The 19,396-nt window shown below is 32.2% G+C and overlaps 1 protein-coding gene across 3 annotated transcripts in view; it reads left to right on the forward strand.

Annotated features, from left to right (window-relative positions):
• LOC105306972 (ankyrin repeat and KH domain-containing protein 1) overlaps positions 1-19,396 on the forward strand; it is a 90,710-nt gene that overhangs the window by 46,021 nt on the left and 25,293 nt on the right. For all 3 annotated transcript variants that reach the window (XM_011382300.2, XM_011382298.2, XM_011382299.2), the window contains 5 exons: positions 6,322-6,409; positions 8,517-8,644; positions 8,853-8,996; positions 9,909-10,011; positions 17,419-18,177. In XM_011382300.2, coding sequence (XP_011380602.1) covers positions 6,322-6,409; positions 8,517-8,644; positions 8,853-8,996; positions 9,909-10,011; positions 17,419-18,177 — 1,222 coding nt within the window. The remainder of the gene's footprint in view (positions 1-6,321; positions 6,410-8,516; positions 8,645-8,852; positions 8,997-9,908; positions 10,012-17,418; positions 18,178-19,396) is intronic.

A 19,396-nucleotide genomic window follows, 5' to 3' on the forward strand; every position in this document is an offset into this window, starting at 1 on the left:
TTGCTTTATAATTGATCATTCTTCCTTCATCCAAACTGAATAAGCTTGGTTTTTCTTTGTTACTTGTGATTTTTAGAAACTGAGCTAAACACAAAAGCCCTAGAACAGTGCCTTTAATCTTTTTTCCATCTCAGTTCTCCCAAGGGATATTAATCTCATCAGTAACAGTAGATCACTAAGGTAATGATTAATACACAGTGGTAAGTTGGAAGAACATACCCCGAAGGGAAAGTATCAGAATCCTCTAGTACATATGTAGGATAAAACAGTCACTCTCCCTTTTCTTGTGATTCTGGCCCTTCTCCCTAGACAATGTTCTCCAACATCATGAAACACAGCCTCTGCAATTTAATTTTAAAAAAATACACACACACACACACACACACGCATGCCTTGGGTACCCATGACCGTGATTTTAAAGAAAATAAACTTATTTTAAAGAAAATAAACTTAGTTTAAAATTGAATTTTGTAATCTAACACCACATAGAAAAAAACTGCACCTTTTTCTCATAGTCCTTATTCATCAGAACTAGAACTTGGCAGTGTATTTTACATGGATAAGCTTTTAGGGGGCTTATGAGCTCTAATTGTCACTTATCAGTATATTTCAATTGTTAGTGATTAGTTTACCTCAATAAACTTTAAATGTGACCTCTTACTTTTTAAATGTTAGCTTTTTATTAAAGGATAACACATACATATTGTTTAATTTTACTACTCAGACCTGGAAAACTTACCAATTTTTTCTTGATAAAACTATCTGTGAAATACACAAAATTCTTAATGCAGTTTTTTAAAGGCCAAGTTCTCTTTTTCTAGGTTATTGTATGTTGAATGAGTTCTTTTCAGCTGTCTCAAGGTTATTTAAGTACAATTGACTTCTAGTCAAAAAGGAGAAGTCAGTGTTAGTATATTTTGAAACCTCTCTGCTATCTATCATTTGGAGTATATAAACATAATAAATAAAATATGAGAGAAAAATAAACTAAACTAAAAAATATGTAGCTATACCCAGATACAAGATTTTAAAACTCTATGGACTAGAAATGGAGCAAAGTAAAACAGGAGACTACATGCACAAGGAAATCGAAATAATAGACTTTAATTTTGAAAATTTTAAATGTGCTTATTTTAAACTATGACCAATAGCTGTAAAACAGTGTGAGACAATAAAACAAAAGCTGATAATTAGGAATTAAGAACAGGTGGTTATGAAATAAAACAAATTTAAACTTTGGGGGGAAATTGTAGAAATAAAAACAATGTATAGGAGAAATAGTATATTGAACATAGTTAATTAAAAAATTAGTGAATCAGATGATTAAACAAGGAATAACACAATATAGCACAAATATTAAGAGAAATTGAGAGAAAGACAATAGATCGAAAAGCTCCACCATATATCTATTTGAAGTTTCTGAAGGAGAGGTGTTAGATGTAGAAAGCAAAGGCAATGTTTGAAGAGAAAATGATGTAGAATTTTTTAGAACTGAACCCAGACATGAATCCTTGATTGAAAAATTAATTACTAAGCAAAACAAATGAAACTGTAGAATTTTAAGGATAAAGAACAACATTTTATATAAAGAACAAATTTTTGCCAGCATGTTCCTATCAACAATAATAATCACACTCTGCCACCAACTTTGCCAGAGCCCAAGACCTGCAAGAACTAGCTCCACCCTGCTAAGGGCCCCAAGTTATCTGCATTTACCCACCTCCCATCCTGTAGGATGGATGTTCTTGGAGCACAACAGACTGTGGCTCAGAATCTCAAACAGAGCCTCCACCTTCAGTGTCACTGTGGCGGACTATACCAAGCCTTAATAAAGCAATGGTTGATGTCTATAATATAATCATAGTCACAGAAGATAGTGGGAGTTAATATCCTCAAAATACCAAAAGAAAATAACAGTATAGAACTACCACTCCAGAGAAGGGAAAATAAGCATCTACAAAGAATAAGAGCTTGCCACCTAAGACCCTTGCTAAAAGAACAGCTACAAGATGTGTACATCAATAATGAGAAAAATGAACCCTGGAGGAAGGCAAGGGATGCAAGCAAAGAAATTGGTAAAGCATATTAAGAATATAAATTTTGAGTGTAAAACCTAAATGTGTATGCTTAAAGCCAAGTTTATATGCTTAAAATTCTAGACAGCAATAGCACGAAATTCAGAAGGATGTGTTAGAAGGTTAAAAGCCATTCTAGAGACCTTGTGTTGTTCAGGAGGGGAGAATCAGATACTAAATAATTTTAAAGGTTTTTTAGAAAAATGTATCAGTAATCAGAACAAACATAAATCTGTTGAAATAAATTGTTAAAGGGCAGAGGCTTTTGAATTAGATTCAAAATCAAAATCTAGCAAAGCATGTATTTTTAGGTGACAAACCTTAAGCAAAATGACAGGGAAAGGTTGAAAAAGTGATAATATGTAAGGCAATGTTAATATCAGACAAAATGTAATTTTAGGCCAAAAGCATTTTTAGAGATAAATAAATTGTCTTTCAATGGATACTATAATCATTCACTAATCAATAATCTATCCCCCAGATAAGATAGAAAATTATAAAATTACAAAAAAAATATCTATATTTGTAGTGATAAGGTTTTTCACACTTTTCCATGAAACTGATAGATAAAACAATTGTTAAGAATAGAAAAATTAAATTTGCTTTTATAAATAATATACTATATGTTCTTTTCCAATACAGGGAGCATTTATAAAAATTATCCATTAGGCCACAAAAGAGTCTTTAAAACAAACTCCTTAATCATATGGACTACATCCTCTGATCTTTATTGCTTTAAAATTACAAATCGACAATAAAACCTTTTAAAAATATCTCATACATCTAAAAAATGAAAAAAATGCTTTTATATAATTCGTGGGTTAAAGAGGCAATCATAATAAAAATTACGAAGAAGAAAGTATCACAAAAAATACTCATCAAAATCTGGCTGAGAGGATACAGCTAAAGTGGTCCATAGAAGGAAAATTTGATATACATAATGAAAATAAATGAAGCTAATAAAAGAACAACAGCACAAAGAAGGAAATAATAAAGATAAAAGCAAAAGTTAATAGAATAGAAAGCAACATAAAAATAGAGATTAAAAGAGTGTGAAAAACAAAATTAAAAGCTGATTAAAAATAAAAGAACTACTGAAATAGATAAAATAAGGCAGACTTTTTTTTTCACAGAGGGGAAAGGCACAGGTAAGTAATAGACATTTGGAATTATAACCGTTTGGTACAGTAGAGATTTTAAAAATTTACAAGGCACTCACATGAAAAATCAACAAATTTGAATGCTTTGGTGAAATGAATAATGATTTTTTTCTATAAATACATAAATGATCAAAATTGACTCAAGAATAGGAAACCTCGGACATGATACCATAGTATAGCGGTCAGCACATCTGCTTTACACTCAGAAGGTCCTGGGTTCGCGCCCCAGTGGAGCCACGGTCTAAGTCTACAGCCATGCCGCCCTGATGTCTGATCTCGGAAGCTAAGCAAGGTCGGACATGATTAGTACTTGGATGGGAGACCACCTAGGAAGACCAGGTGCTGTAGGCATAAATAAAAAAATAAAAATAAAAAAAGAATAGGAAACCTCAATAGAATAATAACCTTACTACAAATTGAATTAGTAGTTTAAAATTAGCCGTCCAATAAAGGTAATTGGCCCAGATGGATTTATAGGTATTACCAAATGTTCGAGGAGTAGATAATCCCTATCTGTACATTAAACTGCACAATATCTAAGTTTATAACCTTGGAAAATAACTTTCTGTGCTTATAAAGGAAAATTATAATACATATCCTAAAATGTTATTGATCATAAACAAATATTGGCCATAAACCCAACATTCATAATAAGTGCTATGTACAATTTGGTTCCTATTTTAAAAGTAGTATTTAGTAGACAGATATTTTGGTACAAATGATACATATGGGATATACAGTATTAATTTTAATACATTAAATATTATAAATATATTATAAAGCTGTGGCATTGTTTTACCAGCCACTTTCTCAAACAGTTATATTGTTCAGAACCAAAGGAATGAATGTATATTTATAAGGAGTAAAATAAAATAGGCAGTTTTTCATACCATTTATTTCAGAAATTTTATTAGTATGTTGAATTTTGAAATTTGATTTGATTATACAGAATTAGCAGTTACTTTAAAAGTTTATTCTAAAGCAGGGCTTTCAAAATCTTTTGTCTTTGCCATTAATCATGGGTTCTGATTTTAAACTACTAATTCAGTTATGTTGATGGATGTCACTGTCAGGCTTAAGAGATAAGAAAGAACAAAAAAAGAAAAGCGACATTAGTATTACACATCTAAGTTTCAGTAATAATGTATTATCAAATGCAAATAATGAATGTCTTGCTCTAAGTTTAGCTACTATTATAATTTCCTGTTAAATTAACTTCATTTTCTTATTTACCTAGTAGAAAATTAAAACTTAAAATTTCAGTACTTATGAGAGGGAAGATTTGAGAGGTCAATTATGCTCAGTCTTTCTTAGTAAACAGTATAATGTAGGCATTTCATTGTTTAGATGTTAGCTTTATAACAATAAGCAAAAATGGACATAATCGCTATTCTCATGAAGCTTAGATTTTAGTGGTGGAGACATGTTAGACAAATAGTTATTCAAACTAATATAGGATTGGAACTTTTGAAGGAGTGGTTCATAGAGCTATAAGTCAATAATAAGAAGAGTGATGTAGTCAAGAAGTTCAGGGAGGTCTTTCTTGAGGAAATAACACTTGATATGAAGGATGAAAAAGAGCTAATAGAGAAGTGTTACAGGAGATGAACAGCCTGAGCAAAAAGGCCCTGAGGCAGGAGGGAAAATAACAGGTTGCTAAAGGAGTCATTTATTTTCAGTATGTCTTTGATTGTAATGATAATTAAAAAATAAGTCAGATAAAAAGTGGACAAACAACTTTCTAGGTCTCTCTGAGTAGGATCTTCATGGTGTATTATATTCTGTTTTGTTTGAAGTAAATTGTCAGAATCTTAGATTTACCTACACTTGATTCTAAGTTCAAAAACTATTCTAAAATTCTAAAGCCAAATTATTTTGGCATTATCTATAGTTATCCATTCTTCCATACTAATCAGTATACATAACAGTTAAAAAGTCAAAGCATAAACTAATTTTTATAGGAGATTGAAAGATTCTACACTATCAAGATTTTTTAAAAATATCTTTTAGAGTGAAATTCCTTTCACTACCATCCAGTGTAAAGTTTCCATTGGGTTGACAATCTACTCTTATTTCTCACTGTTTGTCTTAGTTGTAGATCAGATATAGTTGTGTAAATAGGCTAAATTGCATTCTATTGCAGAGCACACTATTTTAAAAGGTTGACTATGTGGTAGCTAAAGGATCCTCAATTAACTAGAACAAAGCTAAACTAAAGGCTGACTTAATTACTTTTCTTTATCAAGTTTTTCTTAGTAATGAAAAAGGGCCAGAACCACAGAAATTACTTTTTGCATACATAGTGAAAGAGGGCATAGGTGAGAGAACTTTTCATAGAGGTGATGTTATCAGCTACATTTTCGTACTTAGATGAATATAATAAGAGTTAACAGTTCTCTGAACAGACAGGTACTATTTACCATACAAGTAAGCTCCTTTTAGTGGCTTAGATATTAAGATGGTTAGAAGCTGTTTTATCATTCATTCCTCTTGCTAGCAAACTTCCTAGAAAGAATAACAATCTTTCTGCTATTATAAAGCTGTTTCTTTTGCTTTGATATTTAAATATTTAATTTCTACTCTAAAAAAAAATATCTGCTCAAATTGGTATATTTTTCATTTTCCTTTTCCATTCACTCCTGAAATACCATAGTGTTTCTTCAGGGATTGATTTCTATCCTATGATAATAAGAGTCCTTGTTGGCTTCTGATATGATAAGATCAAGATCCTTCTAATCACTTCATAAGACTAAAGCTTTTTTTCAATTCAGATGAATAATTAGGAAAACATCTTTTTAATCTTGGGATTAGGAAAATGCAACAATTTCTCTTTGGAGATCAGACTAAACATAAATATTATCAGTAATGGTTATTGTTCAGTGTGCAAAACTGAACTTGACCTTAAAAGGTTACACCATCTAGGGTGGGCTGAAATTAGTCCTATATTTTGAAGAAATTGAGAGGTAGGTAGTACAAGTGGCTACATTGAGTAAGTATTAAATCATTATCTCTCTGTTATTGGTACTAAGGAGTTAAAGTTGCTTAATGAATTGGCACCAGTAGATTATTTTTTGTTTCTTTAATAGGAACATGAATCTGAAGGTGGAAGAACACCTTTGATGAAAGCTGCAAGAGCTGGCCATTTGTGCACTGTGCAGTTTCTTATTAGCAAAGGTAAAGAATGTACAGTGATCATTTCTAAGAGGCTACAATTTCTGAAAAAAATTCCTAAACTGTTGCAATTTATGTTAAAGCTACTTTACCTGCAGTATAAGTATTTTATTCTAGTCTTTCATTGTTGTATTTTATTTAGTAATTATAGAGTTCATAAGGTAGATATTGGGATCATTATTAGTTTTTATCAACCAAACAGCAGATGGTTGCTCCCAAAAGTTGTAAAAGCCAAATGTAAAATGTTCAGCTATATGTAGCTAGAATATTATTTCGTACTTAATGATAAGGCAGCTCTGCTGGGGCTGGGAGGAAAAAGTCTGCTACTATTGTTTATGGTATAGTTGAATTAATCAAATATACAAAGGTATTATTATATTTATTAGATTATATTTAGGCAAAGAAGTTCAAATGATGAAGAGGTAGTTCAATTCTGTTTACTATAGAAAAGTGAAATGATGCTGAACCTGTGCTAGGTAAAACCATATAAAATTGTCATTTTATACTTCAAAAAATGGTAACATCAGCAATTTCATTTAGTTCAGCCTAACACTGTATATTAAGTGGTAGAGGTACTCTGGATGAAAAATCCTAGAATAGGATGGTAAAATTTGAGGGTCCCCTCAGTGATGTGTTATTAAAATAAAAATTTTTTTATCTCTTCCAATAAAACCAACATTTTGTGCCATTAAGAATGCAATATAATATTTTTAATTGGATAAAACTAGATTTATTTTCTTCACATCACATTTTTGCTACCAAATAAGGCATATCTTTATATAATGTTATAATAACATAGTGTATTAAAACTGTTTACCTCAACCTCACAGAAGTAATAAGCAGATGGTTAATCTTTGGAGTTCTCTCATGCTCTTTTACTAAAGAAGTTACCTAATCTACCAAACAACTACCCTACTAAGCATATAATCAGGCCTGTCAGGAGCAGGAATACACTGATTATAGCAGCCTTTGTAGGCTGTAGTGACTATGCTTAATAGTCCTACCCTTTCAAATTATTATTGACAACTTTAAAAATAATCTCATGTTGCCAATGTAAAGATGTTCGTTTGTGTGCCTTGCCTTTCCCAAAAGGTACTTTTATGAAAGTTAAGATTATGTTCAGCTGGATATTTCTGAAAATTAAATTAATAATAGTAGTTTCACATGTAGGTTTATTTTTCTCTTCATAAAGTGAGTTTGGAATTAAGGAAGAAGGAATAATGTATATTGCTATAGTCTTAATTATCTAGTTGAGACCTTTTGGGATTGTAAAAGGTAGTTGAACTAAAAATTAGGTTTTTTTACCAGGGGTCAAAAACAATTCATCAAAAAGAGGCTAAGAAAAGATTTTGTATTTAGGTATTCTTCAGGTCATATTGTACAAAGCTACTGAACACCTTCTTAAATAGCCTTTAAGATAACATATTTGGATAATCTTATGTCTTCTCTTCATATCCAAATCCCTCTGACTTTTAAAACACACAATATGAAGAATTATATTTCTCTTAAATACAGTTTTAAAAAATCTGTTTTCTCTACTTTGAGACCTGGCTATATTGCCACATTCTAGAAGTAGATCAAAAATGTCTTTGATACATTTTGAGAGTTACATACGATGGTATTATTTGATGCTTATGTTAACCTGTATATATTTATTAATCTTAGTCTTCTAGATTTTCCATTTTAAAAGTGATATTGAATGAACGAACTTCAACTACGTGCAACAATGTGGATGAATCTCACAAATATTATATTGAGCGAAAGAAGCCAGACACAAAAGAGTACACTGTATGATTTCATTCATATAAAGTTCAAAAACTAAAACCAGTTTGGAAGTCAGGATAGTAGTTACTGTTGGAGGGGTGGGTACTGACTGAAAGAGGGGGCACAAGGTGGGACTTCTGGTACGTGGATAATGTTCTGTTTCTTGATCTGGGTGCTGGTAACACAGGTGTGTTCACTTTGTGGAAAATTTTCAAACTATACACTAATGATTTATGCACTTTTTTTGTATCTATGTTGTAGTTCAAAAAAATCTTTAAAATGACATTTTCTGCGAACTGGCTCGTTTCCAGCTTTTGCTAAGATTGCTGTTTATTTCTCTTTGAAGGTGCCAATGTGAACAGGGCTACAGCCAATAATGATCATACAGTGGTATCACTGGCATGTGCAGGAGGTCACCTGGCAGTTGTTGAGCTACTCTTGGCTCATGGGGCTGACCCTACCCATCGACTCAAGGTATGTATCCTACTTAAAAATAAGTAAATAAATAATATATACATTACTATTAAATTGTATTAAAAATATAAGTTTATCCAATCTCTTAGTGCTTAATATCATTACTGTTTAAATGAGTTTTGATTTTATATGCATTACTAAGAAACTAAATGCGCACAGTAATCATAAGAAAAAATTTACTAATAATTATGGCATCAATTTTTCTCAGGACGGCTCAACAATGCTCATTGAAGCTGCAAAAGGTGGTCATACTAATGTTGTTTCTTATCTGTTGGATTATCCAAACAACGTTCTGTCAGTTCCTACCACAGATGTGTCTCAGCTCACTCCATCTTCTCAAGATCAATCTCAGGTAAAGTAAAACAGAGCTTATTTGTAAATATAAATATTCTTACAAAGTGGGAGTTTTTGTTTAAAATTCGTTTTAGGCAAAATTGGTTTGTTTCTCTATCTCATATTGAGATAAACATAAACTAAATTTTTAGGACTTATTTTCTTTAAAGGACATGGAGGGGGAAGTACATGGAAATTTTTTTATCTTGCTTACTAAAAATAGTGTTTTAAAAAAACAATACCAAATATAAATATTCTAAGTTGTCATCTTACTACAACTAGGTCTTTAGAATTTTTTTTTTTTTAGTGATTATTAAACATAATCTTGAACCAAGAGAAAGCTTTTCCCTTTGTACTTCCCAAGACAGTATTTTTTATCCTGGAGATAGCTACTTTGTCAACCTGCAAAGTATAGTTAACCAAGATACAGGCACCAAAAATTCACTAAAGTAATTTTTAAACCTATCAAAAAATATGAAGAGAGTATAGAGAGTATACTAAGTATCGAAAGTTCAATGAAATCTTAAGTTCTTTTCTACAAAGATATCCTGAGAACTACTAAAAATATCTCAGTGCAGGAAATATGTTGGATTTTTTTCTTTTGACATATATGGAATTTGAACAGGGGTAAATTGGCCAATGAATATGTGACTTGTACTCCTAGCTATATTTGAAACCAGCAAGGTTTTCTTGGCAAGAGAGTAATATTTAATTCCATTTAGCTTATCATTCACTACTTATAGATTGCCTGCGGTTGTCCAATCAATATTCTCAGAAATTATTTCTTAGTGAAGGTCTGTTTTTAATTTTTAAGAAACAAAAAAGTGAATTTGGTGGTATGAAGAAAATCCAAAAAAGGATCTATTTCATCCATGGGCCTTTGTTTTATTCTTTGGCCTGAGATTATTTTTTTTCTGAGTTGACTTTTTAGGTTCCACGTGTACCAATGCATACACTTGCCATGGTCGTACCTCCGCAAGAACCTGACAGAACTTCACAGGAGAACTCCCCTGCCCTTTTAGGGGTACAGAAAGGTTAGTTATTATTTTCCTTAAAATGGGAATTTTGTCATCTAATTAATGAATTCATAAAAGTATACCCATGATTAATTGAGGTAGGTAATTCTGATAATGCTAGTAATCTTATAGACTATTTAAAATAGAAAAGATATAACTACTAGGAAAAATGACTTATCTTCCTGCTAATATACTGCTAGGTTTTTATCTGACGCAAATGAAAATACATAAGAAGCAAACCAAGTTCTTGATTATATTAGAGTAGCAAAAATTTATCATTCATTTCCTATTTGACAATTCTTTAGCTAAACAGTAGTATATGACGAAAAAAAATGTGTTTGTTTTCTGGTTAAGTCTTAGTAACATTGATTCAATTCAGTGAGTGAGAAGTTTAAGAATTACATTTAGTTTCTTTTCATGTAATGCAGAATTAGTGGGTTAACATCTGTCAATATGTGAACCTGGACAAATAGCTATCAAAACGTATGTAATATACAAGCGAATATTAAGAAGGAGTATACACTATTTAAAAGACTCAAGTTTATTAGCTCTGGTGTTTTTCTGCTGTCTTTTCATCTGTAGATATAAAAAGTACCTTCACTTGATAATCATGTATAGTTGTCACATCTGAGTTCTCTGAAATAAGAAAATAGGTAATTTGTAAGGTATCAAAAACTATCTAAAAACAAAGTTATGAGCATATTTCATTCAGTATGTGATAATCAAGTCCTAGATATTTGAAATCACAATGAGGTGTGTATGTATTAGTACCTTTAATACTGTGATTTAGGAAAAGTTGTTTAGTGGTTAACTGTTAGAGCAGCAAACAAGCTTCTTTCAAATTATGTCAATTTTACTAGAGTATTGAGGGCTTTCATCAAGGATTACTTCATTTCTAAACTATTAATTTTAGAGACAAAATGTCTGTAATCTCTGACTTATGCTAATTCTAGCAGCTTTTCATTGGACAACTAGCTAGTCAAACTTTTCAGGAAATGAAGATTGCCACTTTTAATCTTAAATCAAAAGCAAGTAAGCACATACTTCTTAAGGGATCTGAGCATCATAATTGGCTGACAACCTTTAGTAGAATGTTTAAACCTAAACACCTCTTTGTTGTTTCTTGTTTGGTTAAATCCTGTAGAGGATTGCAGTATCTTTGGCCAGGCAAAGTCAGTACCAGAGATCTTTAAAAGAATATATTATTAACACAGCGCCACAAAATGACCAAGGAATAAGCTAAGAAGGACATGAAATATGTGCAGATAGGAAGTTAAACATTTTAAATTTAGATTTAATGTGTAAGTAAACTGAAATGTTTGGGTAGTGATTTTTTAAATTGCTACTCAAGTGAGTAATCATGTTTTGCTTACTGAGATACCTTTTTATTTGGAATAGCTACTTATTTTCTTCACTTTGATGTTTTATTACTTACTGAACAGCATAAAAATGAACTAACCTTTTAAGGAAGGTTTCACTTTTCTAATTTATTAAGGAAGGAAAAAATTAACACTTTATCTAAACACTTGAGCACTTGCTGTTGCCACCTGTCAAGTGGCATTGCCAGCCTAATATTTATTTATGCAAGATCAAACTAGGATGATGCATCGTGTTAAAATGTAATGTTAGGATAAATCATGTGCATCATAGAATATCACTATGATTGAGGAAAAATCAGTTGATGATATAAAAGAGCATGCAATCAACAGGATAGGTAGAAAAACCTATCGTAAATTATTAAAGATATATTATTACATTTTTCTCCTTAAAGTGGCATTTTCTCCTTAAAACTTCTCATTATGTCTCTAGGCAGAGATGAAATTTCTGATTGACCGTTTTGTTTCTTCTAAATCTAAATTATATGTGTATTGCATGTGTCATTAGGGATGGAAGAAGGGTTCTTATTCTCTAAAACTTTCTTGTCGTCCTCTTCTAGCAATCGTCTTTTCAAGTTCTGATAACATTTCACTCCTATCTGTTTTAAATAAATCTTTTTATTATTCATATCTACATTCTTTTAAAATATATTAATGCCTTTAAATCTTACCCAGGTGTTTTATATATATATCCTACTCACATATTCTTTTCTTTCATGACTCATGTGCACTGTTTGTCTAGGCTCCATCTATCTTGACCCACATTCTCCCGATTTAGGCAACTAATCTCACTTACCCATTGTTGGTTTTCAAGGGTTCGTGGTTCTAAGTGGCATCTGACAGGCCTCAGAATCACCTCTAGAAACAAAACGTGACACTAGGTGAGAGAGATATGCTCAGTTTTCTAGCATTATTTAGATTTATTAGCTATAGTTATGAATATTCAGATGAGAAAGGATACATAAGTAATAATAACCCTTTGTCTTTCCAAAATCCATTTTTAAAATAAATTTGTTGATTGAAGCCATTCATTGCATCTAATTTATTTGTTGTAGCTGGTTCTCCAGAGATTATAGAAGAGAGGACGCATGATTATTCTCTGCAGATTGTACAATTTAGATTAATCTGTTGCAAAGCATTTAAATAATATCAAGATTAACAAAACTTGCATCTTTTGTGTGCACCTTAAGCCCTCTTTTTTTTTTTTTCTGAACTACAATAGTTTATTGGATCTTCCTTCTGGCTGTGGTTACTCCTGCTCCTTCCCCTCCTCCCTTTTGGACTTCAAGTGTAGAAGGTCATGTTAATCACATGCCTAGCACTTTGACATTGTGGCTCCTCTCTTGTTTACTTATTCCCTTTTATTTGTCTTTCTATTTCCCTACTTGCCCTGGGGGCAGTCATTCTGATATGTTCGATGTGCAAATTCGTTTGTTCTTATAAGTTCTTATAAAATATTTACTACTTTCTGGGTATTTTTAATTTACATAAATGATATCGTGCTATAATCCTGTTTTGATTTTTACTTTTCTTGCTCAATACTGTTTTTAAAGTTTATTTATGTGTCTACCTCTAGATTGCTTCTGCCTGCAGCAAGGTGTTTCACCTATATATTCTCCATTTGTTACCAATTCTTTCTCCCAGCGATGGGTACCCAGATTGTCTCTAATTCCTTACCATCACAGACAATGCTGTGATGAAAATCCTGGTATACACCCCTTGTGGATCTATGTGAAAATTTCTTTAGGATAAACTTAGGAGCAAAAGTGTCTGTCATAGGATTACATAATGTTTATCTTACAGACTACTACATATTTGCTTTCTAGAATGGCTAAAGCAGTTTACACTCCCACCAGCAATGCATAAGGGTTCCTATATTACACCCTACCCTTCATTTTTCATGCCTGCCACCCTTTGCCCTTATCATTACATTTGGACTCATACATCTCTATCTTCTCTTTTAGACTGTACGCTCCTCAAGGGCAGGGTTTATGTTGTTCACCTTGGTGTAGTCCATTATGCCTTGATTCCCTAGACGTTCAACTATTTGTTGAATAAACTAATTAATGCCAGGCTAAGAATACAGATTATTCTGAAGGCAAAAGAAAATTATTAAGAATCTTTAAGAAGAGAGACATTGTGATTAAAGAGAAAGTTTGAAAAAATTAAGAAGTAGTATTCTAGAATGGTGGGGAAAAGATCAAAAAGAAATATAAATGTGAAGTAAAAATTAACATACTGCTTTACATTTTTTTTATCAAATTAAAAGTGTGCAGAAAATAATATATGAGTGTTCTAATGGAAATTTTATTACTGATATTTTCTATTTCAGTTTATTTCCATTATGTAATTAGGCTTACATGGATTTACATGTGCCCCAAGTTAATAATGTCTTTTAACATATAACTGCTTATAGTAAAAGGCAGAGGTTGAATGAATCTCTTAGCATGTAACACAGGTGCTCTATCTTTGGACACTCCTGGTTAACCTTATTGTATTAAAGATGTGTAGCATGTGCCCTGTTACTTTAGGCAGTTTGAGACATATTTAGACATAAAGAAAAAATGAGTCAACTCTAGACCAATGGCTTTCATTTTTTGGCTGTAACCACAATAAGAAATATTTTATATTGAAATCCAGGACACGATATACATCTACTTATCAAAACACAAATTTTGTTAGATAATATATACTTACTACATTTGATATACAGTGTTATTTTCCATTCTATTTCATCGACCTTTTTTTCTATTTTTGTTTAAGACCCAGTTGGGAATGCTGTTTTAAAGTCATTCTAATAAGGAATCATTCTAATTAAAAAAAAAAAAGGAATTGCAGACAGGTTTAAATTTGATTAGACAAAATCACATAAATAAATATGAAACCAGATCTATCCATCTGTATGCCATGTAGTTTGTCCTTTGGCAATTTTTTTTATTATGCAGTATACCAATTAATTTAGGCTAAAAAATGATTGATATAATTAACTCATTTCAATAGTAAACTAAACAATTGGCAAGTCATGTCCACCTCATTCTCTCTCTGCCCATAAAAAAAAGGGGGGGGCATGTTCTAAGCTATCTCTATATCATGATTTCCTATTACAAACTTATTCTACTTTTATTAATGGAGGAAAAGTAAAAGGTCAGGAAATAGGATAGAAACTAAACCAAAAAGATGAGATGGAGACTTTACTTATTCTCCTAGATAATACTTTGTGATGGCACTAATGCTACCAATGAATAGATTTATTTATTTATATCTGACAGTGGGAGATGTCAGAAGGACATGGAACTCTTTTATTTTCTGGCATCTTATATTATTACCTTTCTACCTACGGAAAATTTTGTTGCTAAAAGGACACTTGTCACATCTCTTCTTTTCCCCAAAATGGAAGGTGTTGCTTTAGCTTCTAGGACTAAGACATGATTTAATTTTCACCAACCTGGTTTATTCTTGATGTTGCTATAGCTTGTGTTAGTGCTTTGATCTAAGCAATCGCATTAACTCCGTGGTTACAGATATCCAGACTTTGGCTCTTTGGGGAAGAACTACTTTTTGTGCATTACTTTCACCATCCTTTGTTTTTATTGCTACATATGTTCTGGGCTTATAGTCTCTATATTCAGTTAAAAATGTTACTTTAGTAATTTTGTACTCTAAGCTTCTTGCATCCTATTTGTTAGCAAGAAAGGGCCATTCCTATCTGTTACTGTCCTCAAAATTCTAGTCTTATTTTGGATCATTTTATTATTTGTAAGATTTTAAATTTGTGAACATCCAGTGTGGTCATATAATTACCAGTCTGGTTCGTATTGAACTCTTACATGGATTTCTTTAATCTTACATACAAATTACATAGCAATTATATAAGTGTGTTTTGAAATTAATAAAAGTTTAAAGGAGTATTCAGTCTTCATAGAATTTCTAAATTTAGTCTGCCGATGTCTTTGAATTTATCACATGACTAAAAATTTTCTTGCTGGGCTAGCAGATATATATTGCTCTCCATGCCAGTTAACCTCCCTCCTCGTACCTGTTGATTGTCATTAGATACTTTGAACAAATCATAGGATTATGGATTCCTATTTGATCTTATGGAAGGTATAAAATTATCTCACAAACCTAAGGCTTTTGCTCTGAAAGAATAAAGTCTTTCCCCACCACTTTGCTCAGATAGAAATATAAAACTGAAATATAGACAACACATTTTGCTGAAGTTTGCCTTTAAAGAATAATTAAATCTCTTAAAATGATGGCAGTCATTTTGGCTGTGGTTAAAGACAATATCTAGCGGAGAAACAGACTTTTTCAGTAATAACATGTTGCATATGTTTGAGCTACCTGCAGTTTTAAGATTTCCTATTCCAGCAAAAAAAGCAGTGGAATCTCTGACTTTTTTTCTCCAGTGATTTTTGTCACCCTCTTGCAATTCAGAGCATTTTAATATCTAATGGGTGACTTTTTTCCTTTGGACTTGAGAATCATTTTGAATGCATTGGATGATCTTATGTTTCAAAATTCTATGTTACCTGTGTTATTCATATGTGTTGACTGTAATCCAAAAGAGTATACAACTATTTTTTTACCCAGTTCTCTCTTTTTTTAATAAATTAATTTTTTTTATTATGGTGACATTGGTTAATGAAATCCAGTAAGTTTCAAGTGTACAACTCAACAGTAAGGCATATATATGTATTGCATTGTGGGTTTTCACTGCCTCCAGTTTTTTTTTAAAAACAGCTTCATTGCTGTTTGGTTTACATCCCACAAAGTTCACTCAGTTTAAGTGAATACAATGAGTTTTAATAAATTTACATCCCACAAAGTTCACTCAGTTTAAGTACAATACAATGAGTTTTAATAAATTTACAGAGTTGTGCAACCATTACCACCATCTAGTTTTAGAACATTTTCATCACTCCAGAAAGATCTCTTATTCCTATTTGTTTTCAGTCCTCATTCTCACCACTATAACCCAGGTAACTCCTGCTTTCCTTTCTGTCTCTATAGTTATGATACAAATGGAATTGCACAATATGTGGCCTTTTGTGTTTGTCTTTCACTTGGCATAATATATTCATCTATGTTGTAGGATGTATCAGTAGTTTATTTCTTTTTATTGCTAAATAGTTGCAGTTCTTCCTAAACAAGATTAAGCTTTGAATTTGCCTCAAAGTAGTTATTGTCTGTTTTCTCCATTTTATTTCCAGATGTTAGGATTGTTAATATTGATAATTATTTTGTCATGAGAGGAGTAATTTAAGTGTGATTAAATCAAAATAGGATAGATTTACTTGATCTTTAAGATACATTGTCAATATGAGTAATCCCAGATAGGGAATCTGATTTTCTTCTAGGTAACCTTTTTTTTTTCTCATAAACTTTTACATGAGGAGTTTATTTAAACTCCGAACAGTTGTCCTTTGTGATATAAGTTTAACATAGCATTCAGGTACAGAAGGGTCAAAGACTTATTTAACGGAAATTTTTAGAAGGGTATGTCTTGAAAACACTGATTTCACATTGATTATTTTGATATATTAAGAAACATTTTGACAACTTGAAAAACACATTGATCTACAAGTTATAGTTTCTTGTAGTAATCTTTACTTACACAGTTAATATTGTGAAAAGAACAATTGGGCAGTTAAGCTAACATTAATGGTATCCTAACACTATTTTGATACTGCTTTAGATTTGATGTTCTTTAAAAAGTCCGATCAAATAAGCAGAATTTTGAGATTTTTTCCTCTCTGATTTTCTTTTCTCCCTGCCCCTGTCTTAATTTCCAAAATCTTTCTTTCCTAAAGATTAGATTCTTTTATTAAAAAAATCACATTTTTTGAATTGGCAACATCTCAGTTTATGCTGTGTGAAATAGATGAGCATAGTATTTAATCTACCTACCACGGTGTGACTCTTTGAACATTCATTCTACAGCTATTAAGGGTTTGGGGAGGGAGATCCGTGTGTATGGGAGGGGGAGCTGATTTTTTTTTTTTTTTTTTTAGCATGGCACTTTTTCAAACATTTTTCATGTGCTTAGGTACATCCAAGCAGAAGTCCAGTTCCCTGCAGGTAGCAGATCAGGACGTACTGCCACCTTTTCACCCATACCAGCCTTTGGAGTGCATAGTAGAGGAGACTGAAGGCAAGCTGAATGAACTGGGACAAAGAATTAGTGCTATTGAAAAAGCACAGCTTAAGTCATTGGAGTTAATTCAAGGTGAACCTCTGAACAAAGATAAGATAGAAGAACTTAAAAAGAACAGAGAAGAGCAAGTCCAGAAGAAGAAGAAAATACTGAAAGAACTACAGAAAGTGGAAAGGCAGTTGCAGATGAAAACACAGCAGCAATTTACCAAAGAATACTTGGAAACCAAAGGTCAGAAAGACACAGTGTCTCTACACCAGCAGTGCTCTCATAGAGGAGTCTTCCCAGAAGGGGAAGGAGATGGTAGTCTCCTAGAGGATCACTTTTCAGAGTTTCCTCAGGTTGACACAATCTTATTTAAAGATAATGATGTTGATGATGAGCAACAGTCTCCACCATCGGCAGAACAAATTGATTTTGTCCCAGTCCAGCCTTTATCATCTCCACAGTGTAACTTTTCCAGTGACTTAGGTTCTAATGGGACAAATGCTCTTGAACTTCAGAAAGTATCAGGTAATCATCAGATTATAGGACAGCCTCAGATTGCTATTACTGGACATGATCAGGGGCTGTTAGTTCAAGAACCAGATGGACTAATGGTTGCAACTCCAGCCCAGACGCTTACCGACACTCTTGATGACCTGATAGCAGGTGGGTTAAGAAATATATCTGTAATAATTTCTCTTTAATCTGTGTGCTCAACTTCTTTACACGACCCTCCCAAAACACCAATTTTGTACTTTTCCACTGTAAAATTACTTATTTCTTGAGGTGTTTTGGAAGTGATTTTAACTTAACTCATAGCACTAACACTCAAGAGTGTTCCCTCCCCCCTTTTTTGTTATTTACAAAGGCAAAGAAATAAAATTGCCATTATCCTGTATTTTAGATGTTTGGTATCAAAACCACCCCTTGTTGTGTCTTAGATAGGAGATCTCAAAGTAGAATTTCTTTGTAGGCTTTAGAGATATTCATATCAGATTATACATTAATTTTCCCGCTGGTGATTTTGATTTTTGGAAATCAGAATCACACTGCTTCTTTATTTGTAATTTTATTAGATCAATTTAACTATTTCTAATTAAAAAGGATGTTCAGAGAAAACTATGAGCATTCCTTGTTAATATTTGTGGTTAGAAGAGATAAAGTACATAGAATTTATTGTCAGCTCAATGATTAAGAGTTTGGGATTGTTATATTAACTATCTTAATGAAAGCACACAGACAGACGTAACACATGAGCACGCACACACAGAAAAAAAAAAAGGCCCGGTAACCTTAAAGTATATGTTTCTGGGGTTTTTTGTTTTGTTTTGTTTTGTTTTGTTTTTGTGGAAAATTACAACTAGATATGAAATGAGGTGCACAAGTTTACTTTCCCTTTCATTGTCCTTGCAGCAGTGGGAAAACAGTGCAATTAATCATTTACCTTCCTAAAGATGGCTGGTGAATGTATCACCTCCATGAGAGCCCAGTTCAGAAATGCAGCCAGAATGGCTGTTGACAGTGGATGAAGACCAAGAACTAAGATGTAGCTGGAGTGATATTCAAAGGCAGGCCAGTCCTCTGTCTCTTGATTGCAACATTTTTTTCCTTACTGTTGTCTGTTTCCTCTTGTCATATTTTCCTCCCCTCCTCCCATCCCAATTATGCTATCCCAGTTTCCTTTCTTTTTTTTGTGAGCCTTTAGTCTTCCTAATCTTTACTGAATCTTTAAAAATGTGGAATAAGATTATCTAAATCAGGAATTTTATTGGGCATGTGTTTGACTTCTAATGGTTATAGAATTATAAAACTGCCTGTGAGTCTCCTCTGATATGTAACAGGTATCACTGTGCAGAGGAGGAATATCTTAGGTTCCAGAAAGAAA

Source organism: Pteropus vampyrus, unplaced genomic scaffold (assembly GCF_000151845.1).
Source record: "Pteropus vampyrus isolate Shadow unplaced genomic scaffold, Pvam_2.0 Scaffold470, whole genome shotgun sequence".
Classification (NCBI taxonomy): Eukaryota; Metazoa; Chordata; class Mammalia; order Chiroptera; family Pteropodidae; genus Pteropus; species Pteropus vampyrus.